At 44.3% G+C, this 16,624-nt stretch overlaps 1 protein-coding gene across 1 annotated transcript in view; it reads right to left on the bottom strand.

Moving 5' to 3' along the window:
* Nucleotides 1–258: 258 nt before the first annotated feature.
* The window catches only part of NSUN3 (NOP2/Sun RNA methyltransferase 3), a 42,313-nt gene continuing 25,947 nt past the window's right edge, over nt 259–16,624 (bottom strand). The window contains exon 6 of the mRNA XM_088442054.1: nt 259–540. Within this exon, the coding sequence (XP_088298180.1) occupies nt 282–540 (259 nt within the window). The 3' untranslated portion in view covers nt 259–281. The remainder of the gene's footprint in view (nt 541–16,624) is intronic.

Raw genomic sequence — 16,624 nt, 5'->3', positions numbered from 1 at the left:
CATAAGTGCCTAACCTTCCCTCCTGGTGCCTAACCCTAACCGTTGGGGTAAGTGCCTAACCTTCCCTCCTGGTGCCTAACCCTAACCGTTGGGGTAAGTGCCTAACCTTCCCTCCTGGTGCCTAATCAGGTGAGCGTTGCACTACATCGGCTGCGACATTTACATATATTCGCACAGCAGCTGCGTACACATACACCGCAGCGGTGGTGGCATTATTATCAGACAACGCTGAATCAGGCCAAATATGCAGATGCATCACAAAGCAAGAACCATTACTTTAACTATAGCTTTATTAATTTTGATACAAACAAGGGTCCCCAGGCTTTTCCTTTTTCTGGGAGAACCAAGAGTCCATGAGATACCCCTGCTGCAAAGACAAACTCGTGCGATAACCTGCAGGCCATGTCGCTTAGGTCCACAGGAATAACATCACCGCAGGCATGCAAGATATTGGCAATCACATCAGTGTTTTCTGCCTTGGAGAGTGTGCATGTAGAATAGACCAGGGATCCTCCGGGACTGAGGGCATGGATCGCAGACCTGTGTGTAATTAGAAACAACAGCAGAGACAAAATAATGCTTTTTAAAAGGCGATTATCCTGCGCACAAGGTCAGGGAGAATGACTAAAGTCCCTCATTTGCCCATTTTACATATAAATGAAAGCTGTAATGGTGGCACTCTAGCCTCAGCACTGAGTGACCTTGCTTCCAGTGTTACATCGTCAGCAAAATCGTTTAGAAAACAAATACTGGTCACCTTAGTGCACAAACCCCAGTGATTAAAATTAAATAGCACGTCTCCCTTTGTGTTAGGTCAGAATGTCCAGTTATGGACAACCATGTATCTAAATATTGAATGCAAATAAAAATAAATTGGTCCTCGGCAGAGGGAGGGTTAGTAGTGAAATGTGACTAAGGGTTACTTCAAAGGCTAATAAACAAAACAAAATGCACAAATGTATATGAACTAATATTCACATAGGCAGGACCCACATGGGTGTGATAGGATTTGCCTGTTAATGTGGCTGGCAGATAACCGTATGGAAAGTCTGATAGCAGGGAGCTATTAATGCCGCAATATTGGTGGTGATCTATTGCGAGCACGCCGGCGGGTGTGTAGCCCCTATATGTCTGGGAACTGTGTTGTTAATAGACATAGGGCATCGCCTGTGCAGCACAGCAGATGGGCCATATATTTGCAAATATATCGGTGCATCTGCCTGTGTGTACGGGCCAACTGCCCATCGCCCGTACAGATGCTGCAGTGACCCAGCGGTGAGTGACAGCTGAACTGAGTTGGCCGTTCTGGTCGGTGTGCGTTGGGCAAAATCTTACTCATAGAGAAAGAGATAATGCATTACGTCCCCTCTGAGTTCTTCCATACCACCGTGGAGCCTGAGAAGAACCGATCTATAAGTTCTATTCTAATCAGTATATCACTATGTACCTGGATTTTAAGGCTTGCATGCCTGTGTTGTTCATTGATCCTGTTTATTAACATAATCACTGCCTTACAGACAGGGGCGTATTAAGAGAGGAGGGGACCCGTGTTCACTCCCGTACGGGCCCCCTCCTCTCTCTCCAGCGGCCGCCGCACACTGACAGCCTCAGTAGACTCCGGTCACTAGTCTATGCCCTGAGTCCACTGCGTCTGGCGGGCGCCCCATTTACCGGTGATTTCCCTACTGCACGTGCGCAGAACGCCGGGAAAATGGCAGCGACGGCCATTTTCCAGGCACTTTGTGTAACGCTTCTCCAGCCGACGTGGGACTTCAGAGAGGTGAGTATTAAAAAGTGTGGGTGCGGGGTGTGCGGTGTGGGCCCCCCTGGACTCAGCGGCCCGTGTGCACCCTGCACCCATTATAGATACGCCCCTGCTTACAGAAGCCAATACCTGACCAATTGCTGCTGTAGAAAGCCTTAAAAAGGTGAAATGTAATTTACTGATCTCACAATTTATTTGTACTATTAATTCAATATAAACATTTTAATAAGCACATAAAATACATTAGTTGATACAAAATAATATGACATATTTTGAATAACTCAGGAATACTAAGAGTATACTATTTCTGTCTCTCACCGACCGAACCCACCATGAAGCCACACTGTGGAGTCACAAAAGACATAAAATAATAGTTTAAAATACTTAGAGCTGAAATCGGGTTCCAGACTCATAAATCTGTCATCCCTGCTCTGATCCATTCTGTTGTCACCAAGCCCCATCCATTGTGTTCTCCCTCTGTATTTTACAAAGCAGCAGCAGCAGCAGCATTGCACACCAGGCTTGATGCTATTATTACACTGGAACTGGAATAATTGCAATGAGACTTAAAACCAATAAGAAACTTGACATAACTGGGATTTAGCTGAACCTTAGTGTTCAAGGTTATACAGAAACATTATATGAACAAGCTTTGGTTATTTCAGTGCTCTCGGAAGTCTGCCAGAGTCTGATATTAAAAAACCTTCCAGCAATCAACAAGTTACCTGGAAGCAGGCAAAAATATTATGTTTTTCTTAAATATAACCTGAAAATACGATTATGTTTAACTTCTTTTAACATACATAATTACAGAGTAACCAATAATAATCTAAACCACTGGTTTTACAGGCAGATATAACTGTCACTGTACATCCATGAAACTCCTACTATAAAATAATTTAAATAACATTGGTGTGCAGTATGGATATTAAAAACATGAATCTGAATACATGAACAATTTTTAGGTGTAGTTTTTTTCCTCTTACATGTACTATTATATGCCACCATGGTATAATCAATTGATGTCAGGGAAGTGAAGGCAGTAGTTATGGTACCACTGGAGAGGCCAATGGATAATGTCAATGACTGGTTGTTCTTTATCTTAACAAATTCATGTAAAATAGAATGAATCTATCTGCTCATCAACAAGCAATATTTAGTATATCTTTGTTTCCAGCCTCCTGGGAAGGGCTGGGTGCAGCAAACCTAGAAATGTGGTCAAAATCGGACATGCGGGTTTGACCGCATTTCTCATATGCACCTAGCCCCGGAAAGCCATGCACTCCGAGGTTTTGTTGCGATGGGCAACGCTATATTTCTGATGGCATTACCCTATAGAAGCCTATGGGCATCTGTCGGGAGAATGCTGAGAGAGGGATCCAATCGGGACCCTCCCAGCACCCCCCGCGGCACATGTGCAGAAGGACGCCAGAGAGGCTTCTGGGTCACAATGATAGTGCTGTCCTTTGCGGTGTTCGTCATGCATACCGGGGTTGCTAACGCCGGCATGCATGAGAAGGGTAGCGGGATGCGTCGCATCCCACCCATAGTGAGAGAAAGGGAGGTAGGGACAGGGAGGGAGAGAGGGGGGAAGGGAGGGAGAGACATAAGAGAGGGGGAGAGGGAGGGGGAGAGGGAGGAGACAGGGAATGAAAAAGGGAGGGAGGGGAGAAAGAAAGGGAGAAAGAGGGGGAGGAAGGGACAGGGAGAGAAAAGGAAAAGAAGGAAGGAAGGAAGGGGAGAGAGAGATAGAGGGAGGATGGGACTTTACCTGTTACAGCAGCAGCTTTCTAATGGGGACAGACACTCAACAGCATTAGGCTCCGCCCCCTACCCATACACCTGCAAATTGCGGCATTATTTCAGCAAAGGGGGCTGGGCTTCCATAGTCATGCCACGGTCAGGACCTTCAGTGAGTGTGCTGAGTGATGCTGCTGGGAGGCTGGAGCTGGCCAGGGAGAGTCTACAGTGGCCAGATTCTGGCCAATGTTTGCAGCAATGTGTCCCCAATGTGTGTGGGCCGGGCGTCCGCCCCGTCCTATAATCCGGCCCTGGGTCTGGGCACACGAGCTGACCTAGGGCAGACGCACTCGTCTTAGCATCGTTTTCCATAGTTGCATCTGTAACTGCTAAGCTGCTACAAAGCTCTTCTCTGGTATACATGCACAGTCTATAAAATAGCGCTTGGCGCGTTATTAGACGTCACCATCGTTTGCACCATCGAAACGTGCATCGGCCATATGACAGGTGCAGATTATACATCTGAATACTGACTACTATGTGAACGGTTATGTGCATCTGTACGCAACCTCCCTGTACATCTGTTTTGCCACCTCCCATTCACCGTCCATGAACGCCCAATAAATTTGTACTGCCCCCAGTGTGGGGGAAAAAATATATATTTTTTTTTCACAGAGCAATATTACTAAAATTATTGTATATATATATATATATATATATATATTTATAAAAGGGGCCCAGAACATGGACTCTAGTGGTTAGCCAAGCCTCTATGGTGGCTGGTCACACCCCTTAAGTATGGGCCCCTACCACTGCATTTCCCCAGTGAGCCCTTCTCGCCCCAGTCGGATACTGCTAAAACGCCCCTAAAGCCTGCATTTGTTTACATGTATTTTACTGATCTTCCCAGCGCTTATGTGGGAACAAGCCCTCAGATCAGAGGTTCCCAAACTCCACCATTACGTTCCAGGTTTTAAGGATATCCATGCTTGACCACACTTGACTGAATTAGCACCTCAGTCAATCTATATAATTAGTGAGAAAGTGTCTGTGTCTGTCTGTCTGCCCTTTATGCAAAGCCTGGCCAACCTGTGACTCTCCAGCTGTTGTGAAACTACAAGTCCCAGCATACCCTCCCACCGTTCAGCTGGTAAAGCATGCTGGGACTTGTAGTTTCACAACAGCTGGAGAGCCACAAGTTGGCCCGGCCTGACTATTAAAACATTTCTATTGCACACATTTATAGAAGGTTCCCCGAAGTATTGATGTATAGACCTCTTCCTAACCTTTTTTTTTATACACCTACAATAGTCTACTCATTAACATAAGTATGCACGCTCGCATTGAACCAATGACACAAGTAAAATAGAACTGCTTTATACATGTCTTGCAGAGAAAGATTTCTAAGAAGAAATAAAACAAAGTTTTCTTTCACTTCTAAAATCTGTAGTTTCCATCCTTAACATTTTGGAACCTTAAATATACAGTATACTCTAATGTGCGAATAGATACGCTGCATCCCCAGAAAAGGGTCAGATTTAATGATACCATCATTTAACCGTTTTCAATGTTAAAAGAAAGTTGAAATAAGTCTTTTTGGATTATTCCTAACTTGTGTTATAGCAAAATGAGTGTGTCAACACTGCCATCTAGTGTTCCAATGTGCACATTACATTCGCAAACAGCTGAAATGTATAACTGTTAGCTATACCTCATAAACTTGCACAAAATACTGCATCTTCCACAAAAGCTGATCTCTGCAGCAATTCACGGCTTTCTTTCAATTATTTGGTTAATGCTCATTTTAACAGCTTTATTTTGTTTGCTTATGAACACGCGGCCGAAGTTACAATCTTTTCAATGAGCCATTTTCATTTATTCCAACAGAAACATTACAATGTGCTTCTAACGGCAGCAGAATATCTTCATAAAATGTAAAGTAATTGCAAATAAAGTGTATAACTCTTGCTTACAATCCAATTTTATTAATACCGGGGCCATTCAAAAAAAAAGATGATTCACGTAATTATTATTATTAGGTGACAGGACTGTAAATAAGTGGCAACATTTTATCATGTGGGGCCAGTGATAAAGTATTTAACACATAATCTAGAAGATGTGTTATGTAAAAAGAGCTTCTAATATTCGCAAACACCTGTGTAAGTGTTACAAGCATATATCAGAACTGATAATATTTGAGAGTTTTGATGAGTAGAACATTTTGTTCTATACAGAGGTCACAATTACTATATTCAAGGACAGTGCAACTAATCCCTTTAACACTAAAATGACTGATAATAAATAACAGCTTTTTTACACAGCAGATGTATCAGAAGACCTGTCATGGTATATTTGTTAAGGTTATTAGTAACTGGTGTACAGAAGACAACCTGTATGTTATCTAAAAGTGGTGTCACAAATCAGCTTGTGTACTTTTTTCTAGACAACAGTTTTAGGGAATGTATAAACCTAGGCGTACATAGCTAAATGCTGTGCATCCATCGGTTCCCTTGCGTGAAAATCTGCCATCTGGCTACTCAGAATGTCTGATGAAGTAACGCTGCCGGAGCCTGAGGCTCTAGCACATGTGCCTGGTTTGCAGCTAGGCATCATCCTGTCCCATACTAAGTACAAAGGATAAACCTTTATAACAGGGGTCATTTCTTTTTACCACCAGGTCTGCATAACCCACATTACCTTCAATGCGCCCTCACTGAACTCTGCATAAGAGAAAACACCCCATCACACCCCACTTCCATCTCCTCAGTCACAAGTCGAGATGCAAATCGGAATGCGTATGACTCTGGCTGCCCATACTGGCGTGTGCGCCCATGTATGCCCCATGCGCAGTGCAAATGCACACAAGGTATGCTTTGCAAACGGGCCTACAATTAACTCTGCAACAGCCCTCGTGACTGTTCAGCCCCTAAGGAAATCAAACTGCAATGTACGACGGCACGAGGGAACACTGCAGAGAGGAACCATCGATCGGAGGCCACCGGTGGTAAAACATCGGTGGCTGATACTCGATAGTGAGTGCCGGCCCCGCTATGCGCATGCTCGGATGCCACCTGCGCATAGGCTAACCATCGGGATGTAGTTTCAATCTCACCTGTCGTGATGCCGACGCTCAGAATGCCGGTATCCCGTACCCAACCCTAACCATCAACGATTGATGGTTTATTATTGATGAAACCAGCAACGGCTCTACCATCAATGGTCATGCCTACTACATGTCCCAGCATACACTGCAGCTTAGTTTAATCATACATACATACAGATGTGTCCTTAGTACACATCTTTGCTCTAGTCACGACAAAAAGCCTTTCTCGGCATGCCAGGTCCTGTGGGATTACACTAGTGCTGGGCATCTTGTTTGCTGAAATTGCATCTAAATTGCATTGCGATGTGACTAGGACGCACCAGCAGACCGTGCTTCAGTGGCAAACGCAGGATTTCTAGAGGGGGGTTTCCAAATGCTTGATTTCAGAGCGAATGTGGCCAGTCCATGAAGAGGGCATAATTAGTACTTATCCAGCTTTAATATGTTACATACAAAGTATATTGTGTGTCATAATTCTAGCATATAGAGGACCAGCGATCACAGTATGCCATTAGATGCGGCAGTAAGGTCCATCCTGTCTGAGCTGAATGTTTTTCTTCAGATGTGGGCACCATTCCAGAGCATTGGAGCAAGTCTGGGAGTCTGGGGGAGCGGCAGAAGAACCTAGCACTGCCCTGGACATATATATGTACATATTGGTCTCCTTATGTACTGGATAGTGTATTATTATACAGTATTAATTATTAACCCTATTGAGGGTCTATAGCAGTGCACCCCTAATAGTGCATGTTTTCCACATCTCCTAGTTGGTGCACAGGTATATGTATTATTAGCTGACACATTTTAAAAGATCCACAGGCGGTGCTAATCATTTAATTTGTGATACTGAGAAGAACATGCAGCGCTAGTAACATTATTTTATATTACTATTTCTATTGTGGTCATGGTGTGTGCTGGGGAGGGGGGTTTCAAGGCAGACGGAAACCCCCCCTGCGTTTGCCTATGTGCTTATTAATGTGATATGCAGCACTTGTACAGTATATCTCTGTGTGACTGAGTCTCTGAATCTGTATACGCAGTGCTACAATGTAGTGGCCGCAGCTTTTTCATTCTAAGTTCCGTTGTGCTTTATTTACAGACTCAGGTGCACATAGATATACAGGTGTGATGGCAAAAAAAGACGCCCAACTCTAGCAGAGTAGAACAGGACCTGGCAGCTCACTCACTCCAGGCAAGTGACACTGCGTGGCGTATTGAGGCTAGATGTATGACTGTAGGGGGGTATTTATTAGACCTAGTAAAGATAATCTAGAACACAGCAACTAGCCTTTGCGATATTTGGTATGGAGCAGAGGAACAGGTTATCTCACCCCAGCAAGCTGGTTGATTTGACGCTATCTACTTAAAACTTTTGAATAGTAGTAAGTAAAAGACAGTACCAGCCTGCAACAAGCCGCACCACTCATTAAGCAGGTAGGAAGGTAGCTGGAGAAGGGCATGAAAATAAGACATTTTCCTAATTATTTTGATCAAAGGCCCTCATTCAGAGCCGTACGCTCTGAGCAGAGCGCACGCTCTGAATGAGGGCCGGCCTCCATGAAAATGGAGCGTCCTCCTGGACGCTCGTATAGCTGTGGGTCACCACCCACAGGCTATACGAGCGTGCATTTTGATGGCCGCGATGGTCTTGACCATCGCGACCATCGAAATTGCGAGCCGGAGCCTGCGGTTGAGGTTTTCAACCGCAAGCTCCGGAGTGATTTTGGCTCTATCAGAGCCAAAATCACTCCCACTGACATCACTAGTGATGTCAGTGGGCCGGCTTCTGACGGGAGGCGTTCCCGTGGGAACGCCCCCGTCAGGGAGGCACGCCCCCGGCACGCCTACCAAAGGGGGCGTGCTGTCAATCAACATCGACAGCACGCCCCCTTTGATCAGACACAACGAGCGAAGGACTTTCCTTCGCTCGTCGCGTCTGGCGCATGCGCACGACGGAGCTCCCTCCGTCATGCGCATGCTCAGTCCAGAACATCAACCCACTTGCGAGCGGACAGCCGCAGGCCCAAAGTCTTTAATTCACTTCTCCAAGACCCAATAGTTTGCAGCATAATGAATTATCACTATCTGTAGGCAACCATGCCTGATCCTAGGATAACGGCTTATGTAATGTCTTATCATCTAATCCGACTAGACGCAGAGGTAAGGAATGTAAACATGAAAGCATCTATGGGAAATGCCATGGTTTGTGCTATAAGAAACCCAGAAAAGACTGATCCTAAAAAGAGATGCCCAAACATTCTGCAGCCTCTATGACGCCTGGATCCGAAACACTCTCTCTGGCTCAAACGGTGTTAGATTATTTTAATAATAATAATAATAATAATAGAGACAATGACATAGGAGAATACTTGAATACAGGGAGGGAAATAAGTATTTTTAGATCCCACTGGATAGACTGGCTATAGTCTCACTGAGCTAAGCGGTCACACTTCACCAGCTACGAAGGCGCCGCTGGAGATATCTCTCAAGTTCTGTCTCTTTATATATTTAGGAGAAGCTGAATTAACCCCCCTTTATTTTTTATTTTATTTTTTTTGGGGGGGGGGGGGGGCAAAAATACTGAAAAAATAGATTATCACCACTTCATACATTTGTCTCCATACAGGATTAAGGTTTGTGTGGTCCCCTCGCCAAGTAACTTGTGGGGGTCCCTGCCGAAAAAAATGGTCAATAAGATATGATGGCGATATTAAAAAGTATAATGTGTGAATACTCCCAGCACCACAAATGTATTAAACGCAATAAAGTGCCCCCATTCACATTATGCCACAGTGCCCCCCACTCTGGTGATGTAGCTTTGCGTGGGGTCCCCCAGTGCGTGGAGGCCCTTGATCGACCGCCCCGGCTGCCCTACTGTTAATCCAGCTCAGTCTCTATGTGTCTTATAGAGTTGTCATGGTGTTACTGCTGCTTATGTGCTGGAAACATTTTTGACTTTGTTGGGGCCCAAACACAATATACTGCGAATTAATGCGAAATACTAAAGTTTTTGTTTTTTTCTACCATGTTACCAAATGTTAATTTTTTTTGCCAGTAAACCAAAACCGACACTAAAGCATAAGGACAGTTTCAAAAACAAAATTTAAATGAAAACACGGGTTGGTTCACTCATATCTAATTTAAACCTGTAATGACTGACAGCTGGAGTTCATCTTCTAAAATAATCTCTGTGATATAATAAAAAAAAAAAAAAAAGTGACATGGCCCAATATTAAGTGTAAATCAACTTACGTTAAGGTTCACGCTACCGGGGTGTATATAGTACCTTTAGCTGCTAGACACAGGGAAGGTATCCCAACCTATCCAGAGCAAGTATTATAAAAAATGGGGTATAGTGTAAAGGTATGCAATAGGGAAGCCGACTGCCTAAATACCAGCAGCCGGCTTCCCGACTGTCATATCCTGGCAAGGGTGAAATGCCGCGCGTCTAGATGTAGACGCCCGGCATTTCCCCGACGCCGGGAGACCAGCGCCCAGCATCCCGATCGCAGTGATGCCGGGCGCCGCGAGCGGACAGCCGCGGGGGCGGGAGGGTTAGGTTTAGGGCTCCCGGGGGGGACTTAGGGTTAGGCACCCCCCCGGGAGGGTTAGGGTTAGGCTAGGGGGAGGGAGGGTTAGGGTTAGGCACCCTGGGGGGGGACTTAGGGTTAGTCACCCCCCCGGGGGACTTAGGTTTAGGCAGCGGGGAAGGGGGTGGTTAGGGTTAGGCACTTAGAGGGGGGATTAGGGTTAGGCACTTGCGGGGGAGGTTAGGGTTAGGCACCCCTAAGGAGGGTTAGGTTAGACAATACTTACCTATCCACGATCGGGATTCCAGCGCTGTCGGGCTTCCGCTGCCGGGATCTCTGCTGATGTCGTGCTGCCGGGAATCGAACCGCCGGCCGTATATTTCATACCAATTCCTAGTGTAAACGCTATGGAATGTCAGCATTTACAAATATCATTATACAGGGGACAAGGTTTCGGACACCGACTTGACCTGTCACTGTAGACCTGTCACAGTAGATTACAATCTGCCAGTTTGTAAACCGCCGCCAGTGGATACAGATTAGTAATAAGTAAAAGCCATTAAATTATGCTGAATTCATAATGAATGTCTAATAGAATGGTTCCCAAAGTACTAGAGTATAAGCATTGGTTTCACGGGACCCCTACATTTAAGTTTGCTATTGAGAGATTCGAAAAAAATGCAGTAAAGTGAAATAAATTGTGCTGACCTGTCATCCTTAGGGTCAGTTATGTGATGTTGGACAGGTTTGCGCTTCTGTTTGTCCACATATTTACATTACATTGACCATAAATATTTTGATTTGGTGCTACCAACCTGAGGCACCCCCAGGGTGCCACGGCGCACAGTTTGGGAACCACTGGTCTAATACATTTATGCATTTCTAGCTATGTAAACCTTTACACTCTGAAGGTGGACGTCAGGATCATCATGAAAGTAGCCTTCGCACAAAGCGCTACCCTTACAGCAAAGCATGACTGTCTGCAATCCTAGTGACAAGAAATGGTTAATGAAGACCGACTATCCATTATTTACTGAGTCGTGTATCCAATTATTGCTCTGTTAGAACTTTGCAGCCAGCGAAAATGATCACATATTGGGTCGTTCTAGGCTCCCGGACAAAGCACAAATAGGGTAAAAATCATAAAATTGTATTATAGTGTGCTGTCACTAAAAATGATGGTTTAAATCAGAGGCTCAGGTGTTGCATTATTATTTCAAAAGGTAACATATATAGAACCACTGAATAAAATAAAAAAAAGTCCTGAAATACAATTATGCTTGGTATAGTAATGGTTGATTGAAATTGTAGATTTATACATATTTAGATTTGCTAATGTGTATTTTATGCCATTTTCACCTACATCACAAAGGCTTATTAACCTGGGCTAATGATCAGTGCTATTCTCTGGTGGAAGGCATGCCGGGACAGTCAGAATGACATATCGGCAGAACGCTTGGGTTTAGCACAAGTAACAATGATGTATGCACCAGGGTTCCCTGCTGCTTCACAGATTTGATTTTTCATGTCAAATGTAGAGTGAAAAAATTGTAAAGGAGGGCTGAGGTTTCTGATGGATTCCTCCCTAAAAAATAAATGACATGATGCATTACCCCAATAAGACACTCGAGTATTTCAGTGATCAATCAGAATGTTCTTTAAACTCCGCATTTTTCAGTTTCTTAGGGGTAAAAAAAAGTAAAATGAATAAGCATTTTTCAAGATTCCGCAGTGACTTTTATGTAGCGTTTTCAGAAATAATTTCAACGTCTAAATCACAGCACAAATAACTGGAAAATGTTTTCTTGCGCTGCAAAACAATTGCAAGAAAAAAAAAAAAAAGGAATAGAAATTGCCAGAGTTAATATGTTCTGCAAACTGAATAATGTGCAAATGTGATCTATTCAGTGAAGTACAAAAAAAAAAAAAAAAAAGATTAATTACATACAGCAAAATCATTAAAAAAAAAAAAAAAACACTTTAAGACACCCATTAATGACTTACAGATATGAAATGCAGGAAGTATTTCTTTGTCATTAAAAAAAAAAAAAAAACCAAGCAGATTGTTCTGGTAGAAAAATTACTGAATGTTTTCACTTTCTTAAGGCAAAGTAGGTAGATTGGTGTTATATTCACGTTGTAAACTACATATGGTATTTTCACTGGGATTGGATTTATAATCGTACTATGGGGCCGATGCAGGGATGAAGTTCTGTAGGCGACACTTGCGTGTTTTCGCACTACGTACGTCCCGGAGCTGGGTTCACCCAACCATGGGCGGGTCTCTTGTACCAGGGATAAGGCTGGTGCAAGTGCACACTGATGATGACGGCTATGAAACTAAGCGTACGGATTGGGGCGGTGCGGTCGCGTAGAGGAGTACAATTCTGTATACGGGCTCATATCCGCATTTATTCTAAGTAGGACGCAGACGCGTCTTATGTTAATGCCGCACCCGATTTTTCCAAAACTGAGATGCCCACTTGTAGCGTCTTGCATTGATGCATTTAGGTCTCGGAGCACCTCGAGACGCACTATCGAAACTTGCACCAGCCCTATTGCAGGTGCAGTTTTTCCGTCTGACCATGGCCTCCTGTGTGAGCGTCCGTGCGTTTTTGGGTGCAGTCGGCTTAGCCACCTCCTGTTACCTCCCAGGTTTGCAGACTAATATCCGCACTCCCTGCGTCCGATCCAGTACTGCGTCTCTGAGCAGTAACGATCGCCACGCATGCGCTGTGCGACACATGCGCGGACTTACAACACCGGCCAACTGCGCGCGGCATCGTCACTGCCTCTGAATCAGGCCGTCAGTTCTGTGTACACAATGCAGGAACAATTACAGCCAGCCTGCATGCAGCTCAGCATCAGCTCCTATGGGCCTGGTTCAGAGATGGACGGTGATGTGATCACAGCTGCAATTTCACAGGGAATGCAGCTGCGAAAATATGCTAATAGCTCCAAAGCTTTCCAGAGCATAAGGACGCTCACCGCTGCCTTCTCCATATGTGTACAACGTCGCTTACCTGCGTAAATATCGGTAACCGACGCACATCCAGCAGCGATTCTTGCCCTTGCAGCAGGTCTGACCAGCCGCAAACACTGCAGCTCTCGTGACATACAGCGAGCTCTCGTGCTGCGCATGTAATCGCCATGGCTAAATTATGCACGCCCATGTAACAGCGTTTACACAGTAAGACACACCTGTGGTTTTCTGACCACCACCCCATGTTACCTGCCCCAAACGCTAACTACCTGTCACTCACTTTGTGAATGGGTTCTCTGTATGTACGTAATGGCAAACAATCGCTCGATCTGCGCCAAAATCACCATTGCGTCTGTCGCTGAATCAGGCCCTGTGTTATTAAGAACATATTTATTGTAAGCATATCCCATCTGCTTAAAGATGATCTGTTTACAGGGGAACATGAAGTCCCCCTGAATAATACACACACACGACGGTGGTTCAATAAGTAAGGTAACAAGTTCTCTCTCATGTGTAATGTTCTCTATCTCATTCTAATCCCCCGCCAGGCCACAGCAGGTAGACCACTGCTTCCCCTCATGGCCATTACGCTGCGCCTCATATCAGTCATACTGTGCCAACATCAGCTGTAAGATGGTGGGGTTTGCGGAAACATGGCCAAACACTGAGGTGCGTAGTGTGATCAGATTTCTGCGTCTAAAGGACACATCAGCAGCTGAAATTCATCGCCAGCTTGTCGAGGTGTTCGGTGATAACATCATGTTATGGAAACAGGTTTGGGTGTGGTGCGATGTCTTTGATAACAGCAGGATAATCGTATAAGATGAGCCAAGCACGTCCATCACAGATGACAATTTGTGTCGCATGAAGGTCTGACTCTGGAGGACAGACGCACTAGAGTTAGTGATTTTGCTGACGAATTGAACATCTCAGTGGGTGCTGTGTACAACATTTTTCATGAGCAACTGGGGTACAGGGCACAGGAAAAAGTGTTAACGCTGGGTACCAATGCAACTCACAGAAGCTTACAAAACCACCTTCAAAGAAATTTACAAAATTACGCCATCAGCAAAGAAGGTCATGGCGACCGTGTTTTGGGACCACAAGGGCGTGCTTCTTGTTGATTTCCTCACCAAGGGATATAATGTGAATGCCACCTGCTATTGTGACACATTGATCCGGGTGCGGAGGGCAATTAGTCGAAAATAACCTTGGTTGCTTCATAATAACATCAGGCCAACCGCACGAGTGAGTTGGTACCGCGCTACCATTGGGATGGACTGGACCAGCCTTCCTACAGCTCTGACCTGGCACCAAATGATTTCCATCTCTTTGGACCATTGAAGAAGCACCTGGCTAGAAGGTAATTCACAACAGATGATGAAGTTCAGCAAGTCGTTATGTCCTGGCTTCAGGCACTTGACACTGATTTCTTCTATGCCGGGATAGATGCCTTGGTGTCCCATTGGAACAAATGCTTAGACAAGTATGGGGGCTATGTGGAAAAATAATCTGTACCAAGGCCATACTATTGATTAAAAGATACACATTAAATAAATGTACACAATGAGATGTCTTGTGTACCTTATTTAATGAACCACCCTTGTGTAAGTGTCTTTCTAGGAGGTTGAATACTTCTGCAGGCCACCGTAGCAATCCAGCACAGAGAGCTAAGAAAACCAGCATACTCCACATATTAAGCAATGGGAAAAAATTTAATTTAATATAAATAGGTATTTTCCATTCACCTTTTTACCTGTCAATTGGTTCTGCTTGTTATTATTTTCCGTTACAGGGAATGTGAGATTTGTTAACTGCAGACTCTTTGGGTGGCAATTTAATTCAAGTCGATGGCCATAATGTGCCATCCTGGAATGCCACACTGCCATCCTGGAATGCCACACTGCCATCCTGGAATACCACAAAGCTGTCATCTATATAGTAGTTTCTGAAAATACCTATTAACGTTTAGCTGCGCTGGCTAGGCGAGAGACAGAGAAGTGGCTGGCATAGAAACGTTAATGGATTTAGCACAGTCCGGTAGGGAAGCATAATTCAAAGAGAGACAAATGCTAGAAGCAGAGGTCATGCCTCCGTGTGCGATGCTGCCAGACGCTGGGAAATGTAAGGGAGCAGAGGAGAGAGAGGTTAGCAGCAACACTATACAAAATAACACAGGTTAGATAAAGAACAATCACACACTTAAAACAGACATGCAGATTGCAACTCAATCCAACCCTTAAAGTGCATACACACACAACTATTTTGTTACCAACGATTTTATGAACGAGTTTATGACCGATTATCTGTCAGATTTTTTTAAAGTGTAATGTACGATTTTTTTGAACTACAAACAATGGCCCTCATTCAGAGCCGCTCGTTAGCGGCAGTACGCTCGTTCCGAGCGATGTTTGCACATCTGCGCATGCGTACGCTTTTTAGTACGCATGCGCGAACCAGTCAGTGCGGCCGAAAATCCTTTGTACGCTATATAGCGAGTGCCTGCTATTTTGAGTGACAGAATGAGGCGTATGTGGGTGGTAACAGGGGAAGGTGCTTGAAAATGGGGAGTGGAGATCCGAACGCAGGCGTGCTTAAAGGTCAAAACGGGCGTTTTATGGGTGTGTATATTTAAAACAGCAGCGTCATTGACCACGTCACTGGGTTATTTTATAGCCAGAACTGCACGCAAATTTGTGGTAGCAAACACCAACCACAAGAATAGCGAGCAGTTCATACGCTGGTCGATGTACTCGATTAATCTAATAAATAGCGGACATGACGTAGGATGCGTGCGGCCAGGGGGCGTTTTTAACAAATAAACGAGCGTATGTTTTGCTCGTTCGTTCAGACTTAGAGGTGTGAACACACTGCAATGTGCGTACGGATCATTTAAATAGCCACCCCTTGTTTTTAAACGAACGACCGCAAATAGCGTCCGGCTCTGAATGAGGGCCAATGTTTGCATATTCCCTTAATGAAAATCGTTCAGTTGACAAGTCTGACTGAACTACAAACGTGAACGCGCATGAACGATAATCGTTCATCGTTTGACTCAGAAAGTGAACGATTTTTTCAAACGATTATCATTAAACGATATCGTTGTGTGTGTATGCAGCTTAAAGGATAACAGAGTCACTTGCATGTCGTATGAATTAACACCTGAAATCATAAAGTATTAACAATTTGCTGTTCTTATACTGAAATCATATAATGTATGCAGAAAGCCCTGAAATGTATTGGTTCACTCTGCAAATGTATGCTGGAGCGTCCTTCATTGTATAACACAAGTCTGTAATCATTATTATTGCTATTATCATATATTTTATAGCACCACCAATTAAGCGGCACTGCACAGAGAATAATTATCATGTATAGCATTCCCTGCACCTGCCCCAATGGAGGTAACATGTGCTTTATAATTGGGAACAATACAGTAAAAGAACAGTAATAAAAGAAGACTGTGTAATAACGGACAAAGAGGTACGAGGGTTGGGAAATTA

Source organism: Taudactylus pleione, unplaced genomic scaffold, assembly GCF_031769625.1.
Source record: "Taudactylus pleione unplaced genomic scaffold, aTauple2 ptg000303l, whole genome shotgun sequence".
Taxonomy (NCBI): Eukaryota; Metazoa; Chordata; class Amphibia; order Anura; family Myobatrachidae; genus Taudactylus; species Taudactylus pleione.
The sequence above is the reverse complement of the archived record's forward strand: the minus strand, read 5'-3'. Positions and strand labels throughout refer to the sequence as shown.